Consider the following 22,807-nt stretch of genomic DNA (forward strand, 5'->3'; position numbering starts at 1 on the left):
ATGGAGAGGGCAGTGTTTATGGAGAGGGCAGTGTTTATGGACAGGGCAGTGTTTATGGACAGGGCAGTGTTTAGGGACAGGGCAGTGTTTATGGACAGGGCAGTGTTTAGGGAGAGGGCAGTGTTTATGGAGAGGGCAGTGTTTATGGACAGGGCAGTGTTTATGGACAGGGCAGTGTTTATGGACAGGGCAGTGTTTAGGGAGAGGGCAGTGTTTATGGAGAGGGCAGTGTTTATGGACAGGGCAGTGTTTATGGACAGGGCAGTGTTTATGGACAGGGCAGTGTTTATGGACAGGGCAGTGTTTATGGAGAGGGCAGTGTTTATGGACAGGGCAGTGTTTAGGGAGGGCGCAGTGTTTAGGGAGAGGGCAGTGTTTAGGGAGAGGGCAGTGTTTATGGACAGGGCAGTGTTTAGGGAGAGGGCAGTGTTTATGGACAGGGCAGTGTTTAGGGAGAGGGCAGTGTTTATGGACAGGGCAGTGTTTATGGAGGACGCAGTGTTTATGGACAGGGCAGTATTTAGGGACAGGGCAGTGTTTATGGAGAGGGCAGTGTTTAGGAAGGGGGCAGTGTTTAGGAAGGCGGCAGTGTTTAGGAAGGGGGCAGTGTTTAGGGACAGGGCAGTGTTTATGGACAGGGCAGTGTTTATGGAGGGGGCAGTGTTTATGGAGGGGGCAGTGTTTATGGACAGGGCAGTGTTTATGGAGAGGGCAGTGTTTAGGGAGAGGGCAGTGTTTATGGAGGGGGCAGTGTTTAGGGAGAGGGCAGGATGTGGAGCAGCAGCAGCAGGCGAGGCAGGGTGTGTGGGGTGTGTGGGGTTGGTGGGGCGGCGTGGGGAGGTGCGAAGGCGTTGGGTGATGGTGATGTCCGCGCTGTTGCTGCCTCAGCTGTGTTGACTCGCATCGTCGCTCCCCACCTTCCAGCCCCTCCCCCACCTTCTCCCCATGTAGATCCCGGACAACAGAATCCGGGGTGGATGTGGGCGTGTGAGGAGGGGGGCAGGCGAGGAGGGGGGCAGGCGGGGTCTTCAAGTATCAGTCCCAGGTCCTCGCCTCTCAGTATCTATGGGCAGGGAGGAGGGGGGTGACTGTGAGTACGTGTGTGTGTGTGTGTCAGTGTGAGTGTGTGTCCGTGTGTGTAAACATCGCCACTCGGGAGACAAAGACGGCCGGGCATGGTGCTGGCCACCCACCCCCTTGACTGCCGTGCCGGCCTTCATAGGTGCTCGCTAACAGCACCTGCCCCAAAATCTGTTAAGGCTGTACGGGGGATCTTTGTCTTTGTGTGTGCATACGTGTGAACGTGCGAGTGTGCGTGCGTGTGTGCGGCAAAAAACAACCCTCTACCTCCTCGTGGTGGCGGACTGCAACGTTGTGGTGGGCAGTGCCGTGGGGGGTGGGCCAATTTAGATTGGCCCTTTCCCTTAATGGCGATTGTAACCACCACAGCGACCAAATGGGGGCTCTGGACGGGTGCGAGGGGCTGGTAACCCTCCACCTTCAATACCACTAAACTACGAGGCAAAACATTTATTAAGCTTGTGCCGGAGTCCCCAGGGAGACAGGCGTCTATGACGTCTCATGGCCAAACCCCATTTGGCGGAGCCAGGAGACTGAATCCTTACCCTCGGGGCTCCTCCAGAAACAACAAAAAGCCACTACGGATGGCCACGTGGAATGTTCGAACGCTAACTGTGGAGGAGAGGCTGCCACTCCTCTGTTGGGAGCTGGACCAGTAGCGACAGGCCCACTCTCATAATTTACAGCATCCCATGTCAGAGAATGAGGAGGCTTACCGCAGCCTTCGCTCGGAGGTTCGGAGAGCCGTGAGGCGCTGCAAGGATGGTTGGTGGTCGTGGATTGCTGAGGAGATGGAGTCTGCCTCAATGGCCCGCGATCACAAATCGCTCTTTAATTCCATCAAAAAAGTAACCTTCAGCGCCACACCTATTACCATCATTAGGGGAAAGAACGGACACTCCACCCCCACAACTCCCAATTGGTGATAGGGCAGTTGTGGAGAGAGTGGAGAGTTTTCCGAACCTGGGCAGTGTGCTCATGACTGGCTCCGGTTTGACAACAGAGGTCTCACTCCGAATCAGTCGAGCGACATTATCTTTTCATCAGTTGCGTAACGCTGTGTGGAAGCTACCTGATCTGCCACTCCACACGAAGCTTCAGGTCTTCTTGGCCACAGTCATTCCCTCCCTTCTCTACGCTGGCGAAACATGGACCCCCCTAATGGAACATCTTCGCCGGTTAGAAACATTTAGGCTGGCCTGCCTATGATCCATGCTGGGTTTAACCAGGCTGGATTGTGTGAGGAGCTCACATATTCTTGAAAGATCTGGACAAAGTCCCATCGGTGAGCTCCTCCGGCAGGCAAGGCTGCGTTGGCGTAATCCGACTCGCGCACCGCATGTGTGGGGGGAGACATGGGAAGCTGGCTGGGTCATGTAGCCCGCATGCCCAGCCACCGCATGCCTAAACAGCTTTTGTTCGGCCGGATCAAGGGGGCTAAACGGGCACGGCACGGGCTAGAGAAGAGATGGAGTGATGTGGTAGAGGAGGATGTGGAGCTGAGTGGACTTGCCGATGACTGGTACCAGCAGTGTCAAAATCGGCCTCTGTGGAGGAGGCTTGTGAAGGACGCTACTGGGCAACGGAAGAGAGACGCTCACAACAACGAGCGGAGCACCGGGTGGCTAAAGCACAGCAAGTTGGCACAGTACGGGCACAGGTGGTGCATCGGCCAGTCATCTCAGTCAGTTGACCCGTGGCACATGGGTCTGCCCCGTGACCTCCTGCCAGCGGGCGTTCGACACTTGACGTGGCCTCAACGTGCACATAGCCTGGCACAAGCATCGTGTTGACGTCACTGCCACTTAGTGGCGGACGGCGGTTGTTATTGGGTGTGTGTGTGCTCGCTAACAACGCTTGCCGCTACAGTCTGTTAAGGCTATACGGGGGATCTTTGTCTTTGTGTACGTGTGCGTGTGTGTGCGTGTGTGTGTATGCGTGTGTGCGTGTGTGTGTGCGTTTGTGCGTGTGTGTGTGTGTGCGTGTGTGTGCAGACTCTTACGGGGAGATGCGGCAGTTGGTGGCCGACGCGAACCTCCCCGTGTAGCGCACGTCGCAGCGCACGATGTTGTTGGAGTAGTCCGACTCGCGCACCTTGTAGTTGGGGTTCACGTGCAGCTGTGGGGCACACACACACACACAGATAAAGACCTCCCCCCCCCCGCGTGTTATCGCCTTAACAGACTTTTGAGGCGAATACAAACCACAAAACTATTTTTTTATTTTACCAGGTGAGGCCCACTGAGCTATAAAGTTTTCTTTGCAAATGATAGCTAAACAAAGTGGCTTCTTATCGTGTGTTAATGTACAGCACCCAAATAAAATGTTTCTAAATGTGGAGGGAAAAACCAGAGCACCCAGAGAAAAACCCTACGTGATCACGCGGAGAATTTGCAAACTCCAAATATACAGCAGGTGTCAGGGTTGGGATCGAACCCACGACCTCCTGTATTACCAAGGCGAGGCAGTTAGTGCAGTTAGTAGCGAGCACACACGAAGGCCGGCACAACACACAAGATAGGTGGCCAGTACCATACCCGGCCGCCTTTGTCTCCCCAGTGAGTATGTTTACACATAACACTAGGTATATTCATGTGAGGCTGAGTTCAGATAATCGTCACTGGTGTTGGCTGTGAGCGGGAATATAATTTTGGTCGCCGGGTTCCTTGCGCAGCGCGCTAACCGCTGCACCACCGCTCACACGCAAGCTTCACCCCCTGCAGCCTCCACAGGCTGTCGGGGCGAGCGCTGTCGGCCGCCACGGGCGCAGCTACAAGTGGCACGGGTGTGGCCAGAGCCCCGCCGCGTGGCCGTCACGCTCCCCTCGCCTTGCGTAGCCTGGCGAGCAATGGCCGTGTGGCTTGTTCGGCATGAACTCAAGGAGACAAATAACCCCACGCCACCCCCGAACGCAACTTTCACCCCCCGCCCATCGCCGCCCCTCCCCTACGGGCCCCTGGCGCAATGACACTGCCGCCGCAGCCCATGTCACGCGGCTCAATGCGGTGGAAAGATTTGCAAACCTCAGCGGTGTCCTCTGCAGATCAGCGGTAAGATAGAAGCACAGCCCCTGCAATTGCCCGCTCACACCTCTGCTGGCGGAAGAGGCCTCCGCTTTGAGGAAACTCCAGAGAGCCCCTCTAGAGGAGGGCATTTGGCCAATTATTCGTACGCCACCTTGCTGGCTAGATGCCTTAGAGGAAGTGCCCACACTTGTACCCACTGCACGTGACCTGCTGATTGAATTAATTGTGGAGGACCTGTTGATACTGCTCAGTGAATAGAGGTGTGTGGGGGGGGGATTTTATAAACTTTCTCTCATTATGACTTATGACTCTTTTTCAGGAGGGTCCTGCCAGGCTTGTCACAGTAGGGGTGCGACGTTGTATGTGTGCGTGTTGAACTTCTTTCGCACCGTACGTAGCTAGCCGCGCTGCTGCTGCTGTCTGTAATCCCATTCGAGTAATTTTCAGATAAATGTTTTCAGTGTTGCGGATGTTTTTCCCAATACCAGTAACCTTGCGTGGGGTTTGTTTCAAGCTCTGGAAGGAAACTGGAGCACCAGGAGGAACTCCACGCAGAACAGAGCTAGTGGACATCTGTGAAACTACTGGACATCTGTGAAAAATATTTTTTTCGCTCATCGAATTCCTCCAGTATGACTAAAATAGATTCTAAACAGAGGGAGAGAACATACAAACGCTAGGCAGAAAAGCGCCCGAGGTGGGAATCGAACCCAGACTCTTTTCGCTGTGAGGCGCGAGCATTACAACCGCGCCACCACTCCCCCACTGCCACCAAACGGGACGTCTCCCCCGCTGCACGTTGACAAAGCCCGCCGACGTCATCCGCTCGCTCGGCCAGGAATCCCGTGTGCAGAGCTGCAGTTTCATTACGGCTTGTGATGTTGAAGTTTATTTTGTTGAACCAAGAGAGAGCGGAGGGGGGGGGATAATTGCATTTACTTTGCGACAGTGAGCTCACACGGCTTTGCTCTACGGGTCTCCGCGAGTGTGTGTAGGCGGTGCAACTGCGCCAGGGCACATGGGCCAGGGTGGCTCGGGTGCCCAGGCTACAGAGCAAGCGGGGGGGGGGGGGGATTCTATAGCGAGAGGCAGGAGTCCCACGCCAACCACGCTACACACACACGCGCGTAAACCCACATACACTCACACCTCGCAAACATATAGACACAGACACTCAACAAAGTCAAACTCCCCCCCCCGCCCCCCCATAGCCTTTGACAGACTCTTGGGGCAAGTGCCGTTAGCGAGCAACTATGAATCGAGAGGGTGGGTGGCACCACGATGTCCCGGCCACCATTGTCTGTCCAGTGCTAATGTTTACACACCGCACCTGGAACTCATTTATGGCGGAATCGATCTCGGGGAGGGGCCCAGGACCAGTTCAGATATTTGTCGCTGATGGTTGGCCGTGAGAGGGAATCGGCCAGATTTGCAGCGAAGCGCGCTAACCACTGCACCGCCGCTTCTCCATAAGCCGCACACACACAAAGACAAACATCCCCGTATAGCCTTAACAGACTGTAGAGGCAAGTGCTGTTAGCAAGTAGCATCTATGAAGGCCGGAACGGTACACGACGGGGTGCATGGCCAGCACCATGCCCAACCGCCTTTGTCTCCCCAGTGGCGATGTTTACACACCGCACCAGGTACTCATTTGAGGCTGAGTCAACCTAGAGGAAACCCAGGACCGGTTCAGATAATCGTCACTGGTGTTGGCCGTGAGCGGGAATCGAACCCGGGTCGCCGGGTTCATAGCGCAGCGCGCTAACCGCTACACTACCGCTCCCCACACACACACACGCAGGCCTACACACACATGCACGCGTGCACGCACACGCACTGAAGCCTACATACAGACGCACGCGTGCACACTGCCATGCACCAACCGAGCGCCCCACATCGCCAACCGTGCTCTCCTACGCCACCGCTCCTGGACTCTGTGCAGACACCGCACATCATCCCACAGCTTCCAGCATCATTCCTCCCGCACCGGCCGCATCCGCCGCACTGCGGGCGTTCTCACTGGCAGCGCCCGTGCACAGCAGCCCCCCGACAGCACCGAGCACCATCCCCTGCTGCTCTTACACTGGGTTGGACAGGTTGTCAACCCTGGGATGACTCGATTGCCCGAGCAGGTTAATCGCACGCAAGTTCTAATCGGCCACGTCTGTGGTGGTTCGTCAACTCCCATCGCTAGCGGCGGCCGGCCCTGACGATCGCGCCTCGCGAAGGCTGGAAACCCCCCCCCCCCCTACGCGGCTGCCGATGTAACGGTACTGGCACGCGTGGGCACGTGAAAGCGGAGCGGGGGCGGGAAGGGGGGGCGTGTGTGGGAGAGACATGGGGAAGCCAGAGGGAGCCGGAGGCAGTAAGCGACTGTAGGGGCAGATTGACGAGTAGCAGAGGGGAGCAAGGAGGATCAGGGGGATAGCAGAGGGGAGCAGGGGTTGTACGTGGAAGCAAGGGGGATCGGGTGGTGGTCAAGGGGGAGCAGGGAGAGGCAATGGGAGCAGGCGGGGATCTGGGGGAGCAGGGGCGGCCGCTCACCCTGAGCACGTAGTTCCCGGGCCGCACGTCGGTGATGTCGATCCACTGGCAGTCGATGTCGGCGTTGTAGGTGTCGTAGCAGCCGGGGCTCAGACCCTGGGGCAGGGAGACACGGGGGAGAGGAGACCACACACGGAGATATGAAGAGAGAGATACAGAGAGATAAACAACGAGCACGATTCACCAATGAGCACCACCTATGCTCCACACTTTGCCAACTCGCTGCATTGTAGCCACCCGGCGCTCCGCTCGTTGTTGTGAGCATCGCTCCTCTGCTCTCCGTTGTTGTTGGAGGGCGACTGCCTCCAAATGCCCAGTAGTGTCCTTTCAGAGCCTCCTCCATAGAGTCCAATCTTGACACCGCTGGTACCGGTCATCAATGCTATTCTGTAGCCCATGCCATGTCCATTTAGCCTCCTCTATCTGGTCAAACAGAAGCTTATTGGGCATGTGGAGGCTGTGCATGCGGGCTCCAGAACCCAGCCAACGTAGCCTCGCCTGCGGGAGGAGCTCATTGATGGGACTGTGTCCAGTTTTTTCGTGGATTTGGGAGCTCCTCACACAATCCAATCTGGTTAAACCCAGGGAGGATCAGAGGCAGGCGAGCCTGACTCTTTCAAGTCAAGGGGTCCAGGTATTCCCAAGCATAGAGAAGGGAGGGCTTAACTGTGGCAGATAGGACATGGAGCTGTGTGTGAAGAGATCGGTCAGGTAGCTTCCACGCAGCGTTACGCAACGGATGAAAATGTTATTCCGCTTAAATTGATTCAAAATTAAACCGATGTTGCTAAACCAGAGCTGGTTATAAGCACACTGCCTAGGTAAGGTAACTCCTCCACTCTGCCCACATCGGCACCATTTCCCTGTTTCAACAAAGACCCCGGAAAGCCTGAAGGACAACACGGCACACCAGAGGGTGGGTGGGCACCATCACACCCGTCCACCTTAGTTTCCCGAGTGCTCATGTTTACAACCCACACCAGGTACTCATTTCAGGCTGAGTGGACCTAGGGGAGGTTCAATTATTTGTCAACAATGCTGGCCATGAGTGGCAATCGAAATCGCGATGCTAGGTTTGTAGCGCAATTTTCTAATCATTGCGCACGCGTGCACGCATGTGCCAGAGGCCACAGCGGGCGGCAGATGGCCGGCGGGTCACCTGCGTGTGCGCCGTGCAGGCGTAGCGCTTGCGGTAGCCGTAGTCGCAGGTCGTGTCCTCCAGGCAGAAGCTGGCCTTGTGGCCCTCCGCCACCTTGCGGCCCGAGCCGGCCTCCAGCAGGTTGTAGTGGCTGAACTCGTCCATGCTGTGGAAGTGTCTGTGGTGGGGTGTGGGGGGAGGGGGGCGTGGGGGGAGTCGGTGAAATATGGGGAGCGGTATGGTGACGGGTGTGGTTGACACGTGATGAGGTGTGTGGTGACGTGTGTGGTGACGTGTGTGGTGAGGCGTGGTCAGGGTGTGGTGAGGTGTGTGGTGACGTGTGTGGTGAGATGTGGTCAGGGCGTGGTGAGGTGTGTGGTGAGGTGTGTGGTGAGATGTGTGGTGAGGTGTGTGGTGAGGCGTGGTCAGGGTGTGGTGAGGTGTGTGGTGACGTGTGTGGTGAGATGTGGTGAGGTGTGTGGTGAGGTGTGTGGTGAGGTGTGTGGTGAGATGTGTGGTGACGTGTGTGGTGAGGTGTGTGGTGAGGTGTGTGGTGAGGCGTGGTCAGGGCGTGGTGAGGGGTGTGGTGAGGTGTGTGGTGAGGTGTGTGGTGAGGTGTGGTCAGGGCGTGGTGAGGTGTGTGGTGAGGTGTGTGGTGAGGTGTGGTCAGGGCGTGGTGAGGTGTGTGGTGAGGTGTGTGGTGAGGTGTGGTCAGGGCGTGGTGAGGTGTGTGGTGAGGTGTGTGGTGACGTGTGTGGTGAGATGTGGTCAGGGCGTGGTGAGGGGTGTGGTGGGAATTGCGGTTGGTGTTATTGGGTGAGATGGGGCGCTCGCAAGGAAATGCTGAGGCGTGGTGAGTTGCGGTGAAGTAGTTAGGGTTGCCACCTCTCAAAAACACCGGCGCCTGTCATAAGCAGAGGAAGAATATCTCACACTAGCGGAGAAGAGAGCGTGAATGCAATGTCTGGAGTGACGTACCACCACCACCGTCACTGCCACCGTCATCGTTATCGTTAAGAAATCTACACAAACTGGGACTTTCGACGTCCTCGGAAGAGTTATAGATTTCCTCGGATGGCAGTGGCAGCGGCAGCAGCGACCAATCTCAACAAGAGGGCGATCCTGGGAAAATCAGGACAGGTGGTAACCCTATGAGGAAGGAGGCGTGTTGAGGTATTGGTGAGGTGTGGTCTGTTATTGGTTAAATATGGTGAGTTGCTGCCCTCACTGGTAGCATGCGTGTGTAGGTGGAGTGAGGTACTGGTGAGGTACTGGCGACATGGTGAGGCAAGCGTGATATTTGTTGGCGTCCTGGATAACTGGTGAGGTAGCGGCAGTATTGAAATTCAGCCGGAACAGTCCCGAATGTTGTTGGGAAATTACTCAAACGCGCCACATCAACCTCACCTTATTTTGTCCTAAACCTGTTCACGGGATTATAGATTAATGTAGGGTGCAATAATAAAGGGTTACTATGGAAAGCTGCACCCAATACTCTAGCGGCAGTGTCTTTCGCTAATAATCCCAACTTCCAGCCTGCCCAGTAGCGTCCCGGAAACTACTGGGCGAGAAACTAAGGACAAAAATATTTGGTGAGGTGAGGTGCGGTGAGGAGTGGTGGAGCTTGGAGAGGTTACGTTTTTGGTGAAGTATGGGGAATGAGGCTGTGCCCTCGCTGATGGCACGCATGAGGTGTTCATATGAATTGGTGAGGCGTGACGTGGTGAGGTCTCATGTTAGTTCAGTATGGTGAGTAGGCTGCTACGATTCCTGGCGGCACGTGCGAGTTATGTGTGTGTGGTGCGCTGCGGTGTTGTGGCATGTGTGGTGAGTTATCGCTGTGGCAGGGTACTGGCAAGGCATGGCGAGGTATTGGTGGGGCACGATACATGATCTGTGAAGTATGGCTGTGCGCCGCACTCACTGACGGCACGCGTGAAGGAGAGTATGTGCGTGTGCGTGTGGTGTGCTGCTGTGGGGAGAGGGAGTGTAGCGGTTAGCGCGCTGGACTATTAACCCGGCGATCTGGGTTCGATTCCCGCTCATGGCCAACACCAATGACGATTATCTGAATCGGTCCTGGGGGGCCCCGAGGACGACTCAGCCTCAATGAGTACCTGGTGCGGTGTGTAAAATCATCGCCACTGGGGAGACAAAGGCGGCCGGGCGATGTGCAGGCCACCCACCCCCTCGTGTGCGGTTCCAGCCTTCATAGGTGCTCGCTAACAGCACTTGCCTCAACAGTCTGTTAAGGCTACACGGGAGATCTTTGTCTGTGCTGTCGTGTAGTGGTGGGGTTTCTGGCACGGCGCGGCGCACGATTGTCGGAGTGCGGCTCACTGGTGGCACGCGTGCCACTCCCACGCCTCGCGCGGGCGGCTGGGCAGGAAGTCGGCGGTGCCCTGGTTCTTCACTTTCTGCGGGAAGCGCAGGAGGACACGCACGTCGTAGTCAGCCGCCTCGGGGCGGTACGCCGTGCTGGGGGGGGGGGGGCGGGGGGGGAACAAGGAGAGAGGATATACGGTAGGAGGAAGGAACTGGGGAGAGATGGTGGGAGCAGGAAGAGGGGAAGAGCAGGGAAGAGGGTGAGAGTTGAGAAGCAGGTGGGAGCGGGGAAAGACGGAGTGGGGGGAAAGGGGAGAGGGAAGGAGGTGGGAGAGGGTCAACAGGGAGAGCGGGGGAGCAGGTGGGAGACGCGCTGTCAGTGAGTGTCCCTTGTCGGGTTTCCCCCCCAGACCCCCAACCATTTCCTCCCCCCTCACCCTCCTTCTCCCCTCACCTGGCCAGGCATTTCTCCTCGGCGGCGCAGCGCAGGGAGTAGAGGTGAGCGCGCTGGATGTAGGTGGACACCTGGATGTAGTAGGGGTCCGGGACCAGGTCAGGCAGAGCTAGGGGGGCACGGGGTCATTGGGTCACAAAGGGCACGGGGTCACGAAGGGCACGGGGTCACGAAGGGCACGGACACGGTCTCCGTGACAGGCAGATTTAGGCGAGCACAAGGATGCCCAAACCCCCCGTATGAACCCTTTGCCCAGACCCCGCAACGTGACCCCTCTCATCAAGGGGGTACGTACCTATGCAGATCCTTACGAGGAAACCCCCTGCCTGTACTTCCTGTACAGAATCCACAAACCGAAACGGACCCCTTTCCAGACCTTTTATAACTAACACTGCCTCCTATCTCGGCCACTGACTCCTCTCCTATCTCAACCATTGACTCCCTATCCTTACCACCGACTCTTATACGTAACTCTTGTAATTCCTGTCTGTAACACTGCCTCCTATCTCTACCACGGACGCCCATCCCTAACGCTTTCTCTTACCCCTCACACTGTCTTCTCAATCTCTAGCACTGACCCCCATCCCGAACACGGTTTCCTAACGCTGACTCATATCCCTACACAGGGACCCATTTGCGCAAACAACTCCCCTTACACGGACACGTGGATACTCTGCAGCAGGACCCCCTTGCGCGTGCCCCCGCACAAGCATCGCGAGTTCGTGTTTTGGGGTGGGGGTGGAGGATGGGGGGACATCGAAGACGTCATTAGGGGGCACAAGAGTGGACGTCAAACTCTAAACAGATGTTAATGGCATAAACAAGCAGGCAACTCCGACTCCCTCCCCATAACTGTGTTTTCCACATAACGAAAAAACATATATACTGGACATCTGTGAAAAAGAGCTTTCATAATAAACGTTTTTTGGTTATTTATAAAATAACGCGATCTAATTCAAAAACGTTTATTATGAATAATATTGGTCGCGAAAGCCGACGTGTTAAAAAGAGCTTTGTTGCTCATCAGATTCCTCCAGTATAAATATTAATTCTGATAAATATACAAGTATTTATTTTACACATCCCATAAGTCGCCACGGCATTCTGTACTGGCAGTGATTTTTTTTTCGTTTGAGCACCAATTGGTTCAACACAAAGCACCAACAATAAAAACCCCTACTCTGAACCAGTCTCGACATTCGGCCGGTGTCTCTCATCAGCAGAAGAAGTCAAGCCCTCGCTTGAGCCGCAATGCTGGTGTACTGTCGCCACAGACGACTGCGTTTGCACACCGAGAGAAGCCTCTCTCGAACGAACGACGCCGTGCTATCCAAACCGCTAAGGCCAGGATGAGTCACGGAGCGAGATGCGATGTTGTCCGTCTTGCGTTCTGTTCGAGCGCACAGCCCCCGTGGTGCAAAACGAGCAAAGGGCCGTAACACGCGCCAGGTGAGGGTACCCACCACGTTTTGCCCCACCGAGCCCATTCACACTGCTGAGGCCGGACAGAGACGGTGGGGCGGGAGGGATAATAAAAACTAAATAAAAACAAAATACAACTGCCGCCACCATTGTTTCAAATGCCGCGCCCGGAGATTGAGTTGAACAGGTGACCTCTGGACGTTGTAAGTCCAGTTTGTTGCTGACCATTACACTATTGTACCACCACTGTGGCAGCAGCCTTCGTTTCGCAGCCATGGTATGCTTAACTGTATGTCTCTAGACATATCTGTTGTATAGCGCAGCAAACCGGTAATCGGCATTTACCGGTTTTCATTCCGTCGCTGGTCGTGCAAAAAACACGATTTTTGTCGAATTCGGAAATAAAACCCCGCAATATTTCAAGAGCCGCAATTCACTGTGGTCAATGCGAGACGGTGGGGTCCTTGATTCACAACGTCGTGAAGTCGTCCTTGAAGAGCCACACGCGGCTCCAGAGATGTAGGTTGTCGACCCCTACCCTAGACTATGAGAACCCTAGACTATACCAACTCTAGACTATAGAACAATACCGAAAGACCCAAAGAATATGGGAACAATCAATGGCGGAGCCAGGATTTTCAGGTAGGGGGGGCAACCCCTCTAACAATGAAAACTGATATAGGAGTTGTTAGTAAGTAAGGACTTGTTAGTAAGTAAGGACTTGTTAGTAAGGACTTGTCCCTTGATTTTTATTCGACGCGTGTGCGTCGATGGCGCAGCCATCGAGCGAGGGTTGAATTCGAACCGCGTCGTGTGATCGGCATCGCGCTCGCTGAAGGTTTTGATGCCTTCAGGGAAGTCGTGTGCTGTTTACGCAACTGCGCACAATTTTGTTAGTCCCTTATAACCGCTTTGCCGTTACTTATCGCCAATTATGGACTCAGACTATCATCTCATAGAGTCCCTGGCACGTAATAATATGCTACACAGTGGCAGTGGGGGGCGCAAAATGCCGATTTATTACTAATAACCCCCAATGATCCGATCGAAATTAGGGATTTCGATCGGATCATTGGGGGTGGGGGCACGTGCCACCCCCCCTGGCACTGCCAGTGGGAACAATAAACTATAAGAACCATAGACTATAAGACCAATACACTATAAGAACCATAAACCATAAGACCTCCCGACGACAAGAATGTCATAGGGGCAATACAGCTACGCAGCGTGTGCTGCGTAGCTGCCCGATATGTTTCCGTCTGTTGTTCGGAACGATTCCCGAACGTTGAAATTCAGTTCCTGAAGAAGTTTACCCGGCACGTGCAGCGGAACGTCAGACGTCGTGGCGAACAACCCGACAAACACATCGGATAATTGAGCAGAGGGGAGTTGTGGTGGGGGGGGGGGAGTTCAGCATTCAGCAATGGTTGTGAGTCTGGGGACAGCCCCCCTCGGGGTTAATTTCTAAAAACCCCTACACAGACCCCCTTAGAACCCCTACGCAGACCCCGTTGACTTAGAACCCCTACACAACCCACCTGACTTAGAACCCCCTACACCAACCCCTGCAAGTTCCCCGTAACACCCCTCCCGCCCCCCCCGTCCCCCTCCCCCCCACACAGGTAAACTTCTTACGGGTTCTCTGCGGGGTCCGGGGCGGCACGCGGTTGCTGAGGAAGGGCGGGTAGGGGTTCCTGTAGTAGGGTTCTCCTCGTGGCGGTACGTGTTGGAGTTGGGGTCATCCCCCACGCCCTGACCGGCTCGTGTCCCCTCGGGGACCCCCTGCACCCTCGGCATCCCCCCTTGCTGCTGTCTCCCAGTCATCCCGTCCTGTATGGCCACGGATGCCGGCGTCTCGGCGGGTCTCGCGTTGCGGGGCGGTGCAGGCGCCGGGGCCGTGGCTGCTGCTGCTACTGAAGCTGCTGCAGCTGAAGCTGCTGCAGCTGCTGAGGTTGTGGCCGTCTGGGTCCGGGGCGCGGCGAGCGGTGCGGCCACGGGTCGGGGTGCGGCCACTTGGGGTCGCGGGGGGGCCACTTGGGGTCGCGGCGGGGCCACTTGAGGTCGAGGTGCAGCCACTTGGGGTCGCGGCGCGGCCGGGGCAGACGCGTGGGGTCGTGCGGTCGCCCATGAGCCAGAGTTGGTCTGCCACCAGTAGCTGCTGCTGCTGCCGCCACCGCCGCCACCACCAGTTCTTCTGGTCTGTGTCACTGGGCTGGGTCGAGGGGCAGAGGGGGTCTGCCTGCGTCCCTGTCCACGGGCCCCGTTTGACCCCTGCTGCTGCTGTCGACGCTGCTGCTGTAGCTGCTGCTGCCCCTGCTGCAGCTGCGGCTGCCCCGGCTGCTGCCCCCCCGCTCCCAGCCAGAATGTGTTGCGGCCCTGGTTGTGGGCGCTGCTGCTGCCCCCGGGCAGGTACTCGGGCCCCGAGTTGAGGAGGCTGTACACCTGCCCGTTGTTCTCCCACTGGATCAGCTGCCTCCACACCTCGCCCGGCCGCCGGGGGCCCCCCGCGGAGGGGGACACGGGGGTCTGGGCCCCCACCGGAGGGGCCCGCAGCAGCGCGGCGGCCACCAGCACCCACCAGAGCCCCAGGGTCTTCATCAGCACGAGCGGCGACGACGACGGGGATGTTGAGGAGAGTGGAGAGGCGTGTGGTGGTGAGTGTGAAGCGGTGAGTGGTGAGGTTGAGTAGAGTGGAGAAGCGGGCGATGTTGAGGAGTGCGATGAGGTGCGTGGTGGTTTCAGTGATGATGAAGAGGTGCGTCGTGGTGCTGATGAAGTCAGTGGAGAAGTGCGTGGTGGTGGTGGTGGTGTTGAGGTGAGTGATGAGGTGATTGCCGGTAAGGTGAGTGAAGAGGTGGGTGGGGGAGTCCCGCTCATCGCTGCGTCACTCGCTCCGCGTGTCTCTCCCTCTCAAGTCGCGCACTGTGCCTCCTCCGCTTCCTCCTCCTCTCTTCTTCTCGCTCCTCCTCTACCCGAACCGAACTCCGCGCCGCTCCAGCCTCTAGCTCCTTAATAAACCCCGGCGCGGCCCCTCGCATCCCTCCTCCTCCTCCCTCCACAACCTTCCACGCCTCCTCCTCCTCCACCTCCTCCCTCCACAACCTTCCACGCACCGCCTCCCCGTCACCTCTCCACATCCTCCGCAAGCACCCCCCCCCCATCACTTGCCACCTTCATCACCTGCGCCAGATCATAGCATCTCGCATCACCTGCGCCATCACGTCAACTAAATATAAAAATTTCGATTTAAAGCTTTCGTGACTGCAGGGATTCATCTTCTTGGTTCTTTCGGTAAAGTCACGTAGAATGGAAATAATAAAATAAGAAAAATAAAACGTCGTGATAATTATGTTATGTTTTATTTGTATTATTTTATTATTTCCATTCTACGTGACTTTACCGAAAGAACCAAGCAGATAAATATTTAAATATTAAAAAATGTGTCACCAGGAAAGGTCCACTCAGTTTGTAGATATTTTTCAGAAGCGACCTGGTCGCAAATGATAGATCAAGAAAGAAACTTATCGCGTGGAAATTCATCGCAGCCAAATGCTCTAAACGCATGTTGATGAATGTGGAGGGGGAACAAACCCCCAGGGCCTCGACACACGAGGAGAGAAACACAAAATACGCGGCAGGCGTCAGGGTCGGGATCGAACCCACGAACTCCTTGTACACCAAGCGAGGAATTCTTGGGTCTTTCGGTAAAGTCACGTAGATAGGTTCAAAGAAAAGAACAAAAAAATAACAAAAAAAACTAGGACGTTTCGTCGTTTTTGTTATTTTTTTATGAATTCCTGCAGTCACGAAAGCTTTAAGTCAAGATTCGCGCGAGTTAGTGAACGTCTCCCATCAATGTCGCCCATGGCAGACGTCTAGTGACCTCCTCCTCCTCCTCGCCTTGAGCCCCCCGCGCCCTCCCTCAGCTCCCCCCACCGACTCGACATCGCCTCCCGCCGGGACCACCGCAGGGTCCATCCCAACATCGCCCCCACGGTCACCCACCACCGCCTCACCCTCACCAGCCTCACTCATCCCCCTCACCCCACCAGCCTCACTCAACCCCCTCCCCCCCCCCACCTCCCCTCACCCCCCTCACCCCGCCACCCTCACTCACCCCCCTCACTCACCCCCTCACCGCCCCTCACCGCCTCACCCCACCACCCTCACTCAACACCCCCCCTCACCCCACCACCTCCCCTCACCCCCCTCACCGCCTCACCCCGCCACCCTCACTCACCCCCTTCACCGCCTCACCCCCCTCACCCCCCCTCACCGCCTCACCCCACCACCACCCTCACCCCCCCTCACAGCCTCACCCCACCACCACCCTCACTCACTCACCCACCCCACCCACCCCCAGTGGCGATGACATTAAACCCGCTAAGTCAATGTTTCCCTCAGCTCCGCGCTGCTTTGGATGGCTCACGGGGGAGTCGCTTCAACGGAGTTTATGTAACAACGCCCCTGATCCCCCCCCCCCCTGATCCCCTCCTGATCCCCTCGTGATCCCCTCACTACCTCACGATTCACTACTGATCCCCTCACTACCTCACGATTCACTACTGACCCCATCCCCATGATCCTCTCAACCCCTGCTGCACTCCCTTGTGAACCCCAGACGTCACCCACGACCCCCCTTACTTCGTGATTCCTTGACGTCTCTCATGATCCCCGATGACTCCCCTCACTTTTTGTCTCGTGCCTCTCCTCACGATCCATTATCATGTCTTCACTCCCCCCCCCATGATCCCCTCGCTCCTCAGAGATCCCCTCACTATCATCACCCAATGACTTCACTCATGATCCCCCATCATTACCCCCCTAACTCCACTCATTACCCCCCTAACTTCACTCATGATCCCCCATCATTACCCCCCTAACTCCACTCATTACCCCCCTAACTCTCCTCGTGACCCCCGATGTGGCGGTGTGCAGCACGGCTGGCCAGGGTCCCCTGCTCCCCCGAGTGGGATGAATCACACCTCCCCGTGTCCCCTGCTCCCCCCTCACCACCGCCTCCGTATCTCTGCCTCCCCACAAGTGGCAGCAGCAGCAGCAGCTCTCTCCCTGCTCCCTTCTCCCCGCAGCACACAGCAGCACAGCACAGTGCAGCCTTTGTTGTTGTTGTTGCTGCTGCTGCCGGGCACGTGGCGCGGAGTTCCGCCATCACTGCCAGCGCTGTCCGCACGTCCCCCCCCCCCCCCACAACTCGCCTCCACCGTCTTCACAGAGGCGACCTTAACGTCTCCCACGCCTGCCCCCCTCTCGCTGCCTCACTCTGCCGGGCCCCCCACTCCGTGCCGGGCCCCCCACTCTACTTCGTTATCCGCTTCGGCTCCATCCCATCATCGTCCCAGCCCAACCTCCCCGCCGTGCCGCTCCACACAGCCGGGTCGGGCCACCCGGGACGCGGCCACGATTTCTAGGAAAGTGCGGAAAAAGCCTGGGCCTACGGGCGGGGGTCCCCAATATGATTTTTAAATGACATCTTGATTTGAAGCTTTCGTGGCTGTGGTGAAGTTACGAGCGAGGGCGAGTGTGTGATTGTATATATGTGTGTTTGTATGTGTGTGTTTGTAGGCCAACACCAGTGACGATTATCTGAACCGGTCCCGGGCCTCCCCTAGGTCGACTCAGCCTAAAATGAGTACCTAGTGCGATGTGTAAACATCGCCGCTAGGGAGACAAAGGCGGCCGGGCGTGGTGTTGGCCACCCACCCCTTCGTGTGCCGTGCCGGCCTTCATAGGTGCTCGCTAACAGCACTTGCCCCAACAGTCTGTTAAGGCTACACGGGGGACATTTGTCTTTGTATTTGTGTGAAGGATTAAAGAGCGCAGCCCTGCAATTGCTCGCTCACGCCACTGCTGGCGGAAGGCGCCTCCCGCTCGAGGCAGCTCTGTCGAGAGAGGGTCGTTTGGCCTACTCTTCCCACGTCTTGGGGGATGTGGCAGTACTCACACTTTACCCCACCACATACCACGACTAACTCAGGGAACTTGTTTTATACTGCTGCATGGATAGAGGCGGGGGGGGGGGGGTAATAAAGGTGCACAAATGTTTCCACTGCCGCGCAGGGAGATCGAATCAACATCAGCGACCTCTGACCTGCATGTGTCCGAGTGTGGAGGGAGCGAGTTCGACTCCTGCTCACGGCCAACCCCAGTGACGATTATCTCAATCGGTCCAGAGCCTCCCCTAGGTCGACTCAGCCTCAAATGAGGACCAGGTGCGGTGTGTAAACATCGCCACTGGGGAGACAAAGGCGGCCGGGCGTGGTTGCTGGCCACCCACCCCCTCGTGTGTCGTGCCGGCCTTCATAGGTGCTCGCTAACAGCACTTGCCCCAACAGTCTGTGCAGGCTACACGGGGGATCTTTGTCTCTGGTACAAGGTGGGGGAGCGGTGGTGTAGCGGTTAGCGCTGCGCTGCGCTACAAACTCGACTTCGATTCCTGCTCACGGCCAACATCATTGACGATTATCTCAACGGGTCATGGGCCTCCCCTAGGTCGACTCGGCCCCAAATGTAGTACCTGGTGCGGTGTAGTAAACATCGCCACGCGGGAGACAAAGACGGCCGGGCCAACATTTGTTTTGCTGGCTTACCCCTCCCCACCCCACACCCCCTCGTGGTCCGCACCGGCCTTGCATGGCTGCTCTCGAACAAAAGTTGCCCCCCCGAAAAAGTCTGCTGAGCCCATAATGGGGGGCCTTTGTCTGACGCCCGTGTGCGCGTGCGGCACGTGTCGTGCCGGCACGCGCGGCTGGCCCTGGTGAACACGACGCCGATGCCTCCCCGCCACGCGGTTACACCACAGGGCGACCCGCGCAGTCGTCCCCCCCCTTCCCCCCCACACTGGGCGCCTCTGTGCCGCGTTCTCGGGCCGCGCCCAAGCAACTCCACCACCACCCCCCCCCCCCCCTGTTAGCCGCCGCGCTCAGTGCGTGTTAGGGGCCGTCCATAAATGACGTCACGCGATTTTGGAGGATTTTTGACCCCCCCCCCCTTCGTCACAGGGCGTCACAAAAAGTCAGACCCCCCAAATATGACGTCACAAAGCTCTGCCCCCCCCCTCCTTCCAAAGAAAATAAAACATGCTTCAAATCGCTCTAGTGCGTATTTAATGTGGCGCTGCACTCTGATGTTGTAGGAGAAAACATAAAAAAAGTTTATTTAAGTAGAATGTGTTGTCTATATTTATTTAAAGTTGCGCATTTTTATGTGACTTCACATTTCTCACCCCCCCCCTCGTCACACATAGTCACAAATGTCTGACCCCCCCCCCCCTAGGTGCGTGACGTAATTTATGGACGGCCCCTTACAATGCGCTAACTCAACACATCACGTGTTAATTAGGACTGTATCAATTCGCCACTTGAAATGGTAATTCATCATCGAACGGCTTCGTCTTCAGGATCAAATCCACTGCTTGACGAAGGCGTTCCGCTCCAAGCAGCTGCTATGCGTGTCTCACGGCCGTGCGGATGGTAACGGTCCATGCGAGTTGATTTCATCGGATCCATCTCCTCGGTGGCTGAGCCAATGTGGACGCGTTCCATCTGTTGGCTGCCACTCCCGTCGTTGTTCTCATGGCCGTCCGGGGAAATTGAGTTTTCAGGTCCATACGGCGTACATCCGTTTCAATACGGTCACATTTTGTGTGTGTCTATGTGTGTGTTCTCCCTTGTGATGGGGACTTTGTAGGATAACGTTGAGATGTATAAGGGTCACGCGGGGACGAATCAGGTCTGAATTGGTCTGTAATAAGGAAGGCACTGATAAGGAGTTGACAGGTTTGTGTTCTGGACCGTCGGCCATCAACCCCCTCCCGAGATGAGTTCCACCGAGAAGACGAAGCGATGAAATCAGCTCGTGTAGAGGCAGCTTCTGGAGTGAGATGCCTCCCTATTGTACTATGTGGGGTTAACTTCTTTCGCACCGTACGTAGCCAACCGCGGGGGAAGGACAACAAACTAAACACAAACATCGGTTCTATTGGCAGGAGGACAATTGCCCGAAACGTCGACTCATACGTTTCCTTTGAAGGACACGCACGGCGTTATTGACGAATGTGCTGAGTGTGTTGTTGTTTGTGTTTCCTACGTCATACGTGGTCCCTGATGTTTAAACACGGCGCCTTTTGCAAATGCACTGCAGGGGGTTATTTGACCATACGTCACCATGCTGGTCGCGTTTACTTTGATGTGTACAGTATAGTATGCACGAGTCTCTATGGGTCCTCCCGAGTTCCTCTTAAGTTGAAACAAATAATAAACGTCTTAGAATTGAATCGGCGTCCAAAGCCAAACATCCAATATGCTTAGGCAGGGCCAGCCTGAAAATAAGTTTTGAGACTCAGTGAAACTTTCCTGCAGAATAAAGGACATTAATCATTGTGAACATACCTACAACATTCCTTTCTCAAGGCGCTCTTCCACCTCCAACCCAGCTTAAATAAACGCTCCAAGCCTGGTGGTGTTCATTCAGACGCTGTCTTTCCGACAGACCTGTTCTTCACCTGAGGACGGCTGCTTGCGTTGTGGCCGAAACGTCGTGAGAATTATTTTATTATGTTTTATTTTTATTATTTTATTATTTCCCTTCTACGTGACTTTACCGAAAGAACCATGAAGATACGCACACTAATGACATCATCCAACCTGGTATTTAAGGAATATAAGTTGGACGTTACGCGTCCCGACAAATAACGTAGCGGATGGAACGCGCCTCGAGAAGACGTCCAGAGGGGGGAGATGGAATCTCACGGAATCAGTTCGTGGGCAGGTGCTTGAGGTGGATTGGTGGATCGCAGCAGCATGGTAGGAGTTGGGGCTGCTTGGGGAGGCCTTCATCCAGCAGTGGATTGATCATGAAAGAGGATGATTAATTATTAATTTGTTTAAACCTCCTATTGATTCTAACCCATCGGCCGCTCGTGCAGTCAGGAGCTCATTCCCAGTAAACGTGCAAAGTTGAGCCAACGTTACGCCCAACGTTCTCCAAACGTTAGGCCTAACGTTGCACGTTTACTGGGTGACTGATTGGGATCAATTACGATCTATCACCACCGACTGAGAATCAAGCATCGAAAGCGTCGATTCTCAAAGCCGAAGCAACTTTGTCGCGCGATAAAAAAAAAATCAGTTGCTCAACTTTTTTGCGTGAAACTCCGCAGACTCGCGGCTGCTTCTGTTGGGTAACGCGGTCTCACTTTACCCAGCAATTAGTCTCGATCAGGGCCTGCGTCTTTAATCATGAATAGGGGCTGAGAACCCGACACCGACCACTGCCTCCACTTTCGCCTGGGCGGCTCGACCCACGCAGCCCAGCAGGGGACCTAAGGCAATAAAAGGCGTGCACTGGGCCTATGAATCATAGTATCGTATGAGAAAAAATTATCTTGCTGGTTGGATTCATGCCTGCCTGGCTGAGTTTCTGCTTGGCTGGATTCCAGGCTCGCGGGCAAGTAGTGACGTCACCGTGCAATAGGGCGTCGAGCGCGGCTCGTGCGTGCCAATGCCCCCCCACACCCCCACCGAGGTGAGATAGAGGGAGGTGAGGAAGGAAGAGCGAGAGAGGGAGGTGAGGAAGGGAGAGAGAGGGAGGTGAGGAAGGGAGAGAGAGGGAGGTGAGGAAGGGAGAGCGAGAGAGGGAGGTGAGGAAGGGAGAGAGAGGAGGGAGGTGATGGAGGGAGGTGAGGAAGGGAGGCGAGGAAGAGAGGTGAGGGAGAGAGTGAGGAAGGGGGAGGAGGGAGGTGAGGAAGGGAGGTGAGGGAGATAGTGAGGATGAAGAAAGGGAGATGGAGGAGGGAGAAAGAGATGGATGTGAGAGGGGCGGGTAGAGAGTGAACGGACGTGAAACGGAGAGGAGTGAGCAAAACGGAAAGAGGAGATCGACCAGCAGTGAGTGGACGATTTTTTTCCCAGCTGCCTCGCCGCTATATATCGATTCGAGTACGAGGACTTCTGGGATTGTAAACCCTCGTGCAGCGTTCTTCACTAATTTTCAGAGGGGGAGGCCACTTTCGCCGACGAGACATCATCAGTGTGAGGGTCATTGGGGATTGACAGCACGATGGGTGGGGTGGGGGGGGGGAGGTGTCGTCACGTGTTGTGTATTGTGGGGGGCCGCAAGTCAAGGGCCGCACTGAAGGCCACCAGGGACCGGCAGTGGTCCGCGGGCCTTGCAATAACAAACAAAAAACCCTGCCCTAATCCACTCACAGGCAATTGTTGAACGTTTCATGAAAAACGTTGCATTTTGAGGCTGAGCCAGACAGACGTATTCATAAGACATTCAACAATAACCGGGACTTTAAAAATCAAGCCACGATTCATGACGGTCGAATCACGAATCTGAATCGTGGGTGATGCCATGGCGGGTTGATGGTGGTGGTGGGGTGAATGATTGCTTTTGAACTTAACAAGGCGCCTCTGGCTCCCTCCCCGCAAGCCGTTCGTCTGATCCCCCGTGATCCCCCTTGAAGCGAGCCGCAGCCCCCTCCACTACCCGCACCCCGCGGGGCCGTTTCATCAAAGCTCGTCTTGGCATCGGTCGGACTTGGTGAAATAATTCGTGCCATCTTCTTCCGCCAGCTCATCCATCCCAACGGCTCAGTTCCCCGCATCGCCGCCGCCGCTCCCTCCTCCCCCCTCCTCTCGCTGGGCGCACATTCGCGCCCAAGCGGCACGTTCACAGAGTGTACCCATTTTGCAGGAATTGTTGTTTTGGTCGTGGTATTGTCGCGGTGGTGGCGTTGTTGCTGTTGTTGTTCCGGCGGTAGTGGCGTTGTTGTGGTTATTATTGTTGTGG

At 56.0% G+C, this 22,807-nt stretch overlaps 1 protein-coding gene across 2 annotated transcripts; it reads right to left on the bottom strand.

The window, feature by feature from the left end:
- Positions 1-865: 865 nt before the first annotated feature.
- Positions 866-15,037, bottom strand: LOX (lysyl oxidase). Of its 2 annotated transcripts, XM_061572225.1 has the most exons (7): positions 13,628-15,032; positions 10,571-10,679; positions 10,132-10,269; positions 7,813-7,969; positions 6,654-6,749; positions 3,083-3,198; positions 866-1,063 (listed from the first exon to the last, which is right to left on the bottom strand). In XM_061572225.1, the coding sequence occupies exons 4-7, from the start codon at positions 7,954-7,956 to the stop codon at positions 1,057-1,059; spliced, it is 363 nt and encodes a 120-aa protein (XP_061428209.1). In that variant the 5' UTR covers positions 7,957-7,969; positions 10,132-10,269; positions 10,571-10,679; positions 13,628-15,032; the 3' UTR covers positions 866-1,056. The 2 variants fall into 2 exon arrangements, with proteins under 2 accessions (XP_061428209.1, XP_061428210.1); XM_061572226.1 differs by lacking the exon at positions 866-1,063 and having other exon boundaries at positions 3,079-3,198; positions 13,628-15,037.
- Positions 15,038-22,807: the final 7,770 nt, after the last annotated feature.

Source organism: Lethenteron reissneri, chromosome 50 (genome assembly GCF_015708825.2).
Source record: "Lethenteron reissneri isolate LAM-NWPU_2019-01 chromosome 50, ASM1570882v1, whole genome shotgun sequence".
Classification (NCBI taxonomy): Eukaryota; Metazoa; Chordata; class Hyperoartia; order Petromyzontiformes; family Petromyzontidae; genus Lethenteron; species Lethenteron reissneri.

Bases quoted from the DNA above. Each gene is read 5' to 3' on its own strand.
- LOX (XM_061572225.1), bottom strand. From the start codon at position 7,956: ATGGACGAGTTCAGCCACTACAACCTGCTGGAGGCCGGCTCGGGCCGC. The intron at 6,750-7,812 runs GTGACCCGCCGG...TCCCTGCCCCAG, and splicing joins CCTGCACGGCGCACACGCAG to GGTCTGAGCCCCGGCTGCTA. The intron at 3,199-6,653 runs GTGAGCGGCCGC...TGTGCCCCACAG, and splicing joins CCGGGAACTACGTGCTCAGG to CTGCACGTGAACCCCAACTA.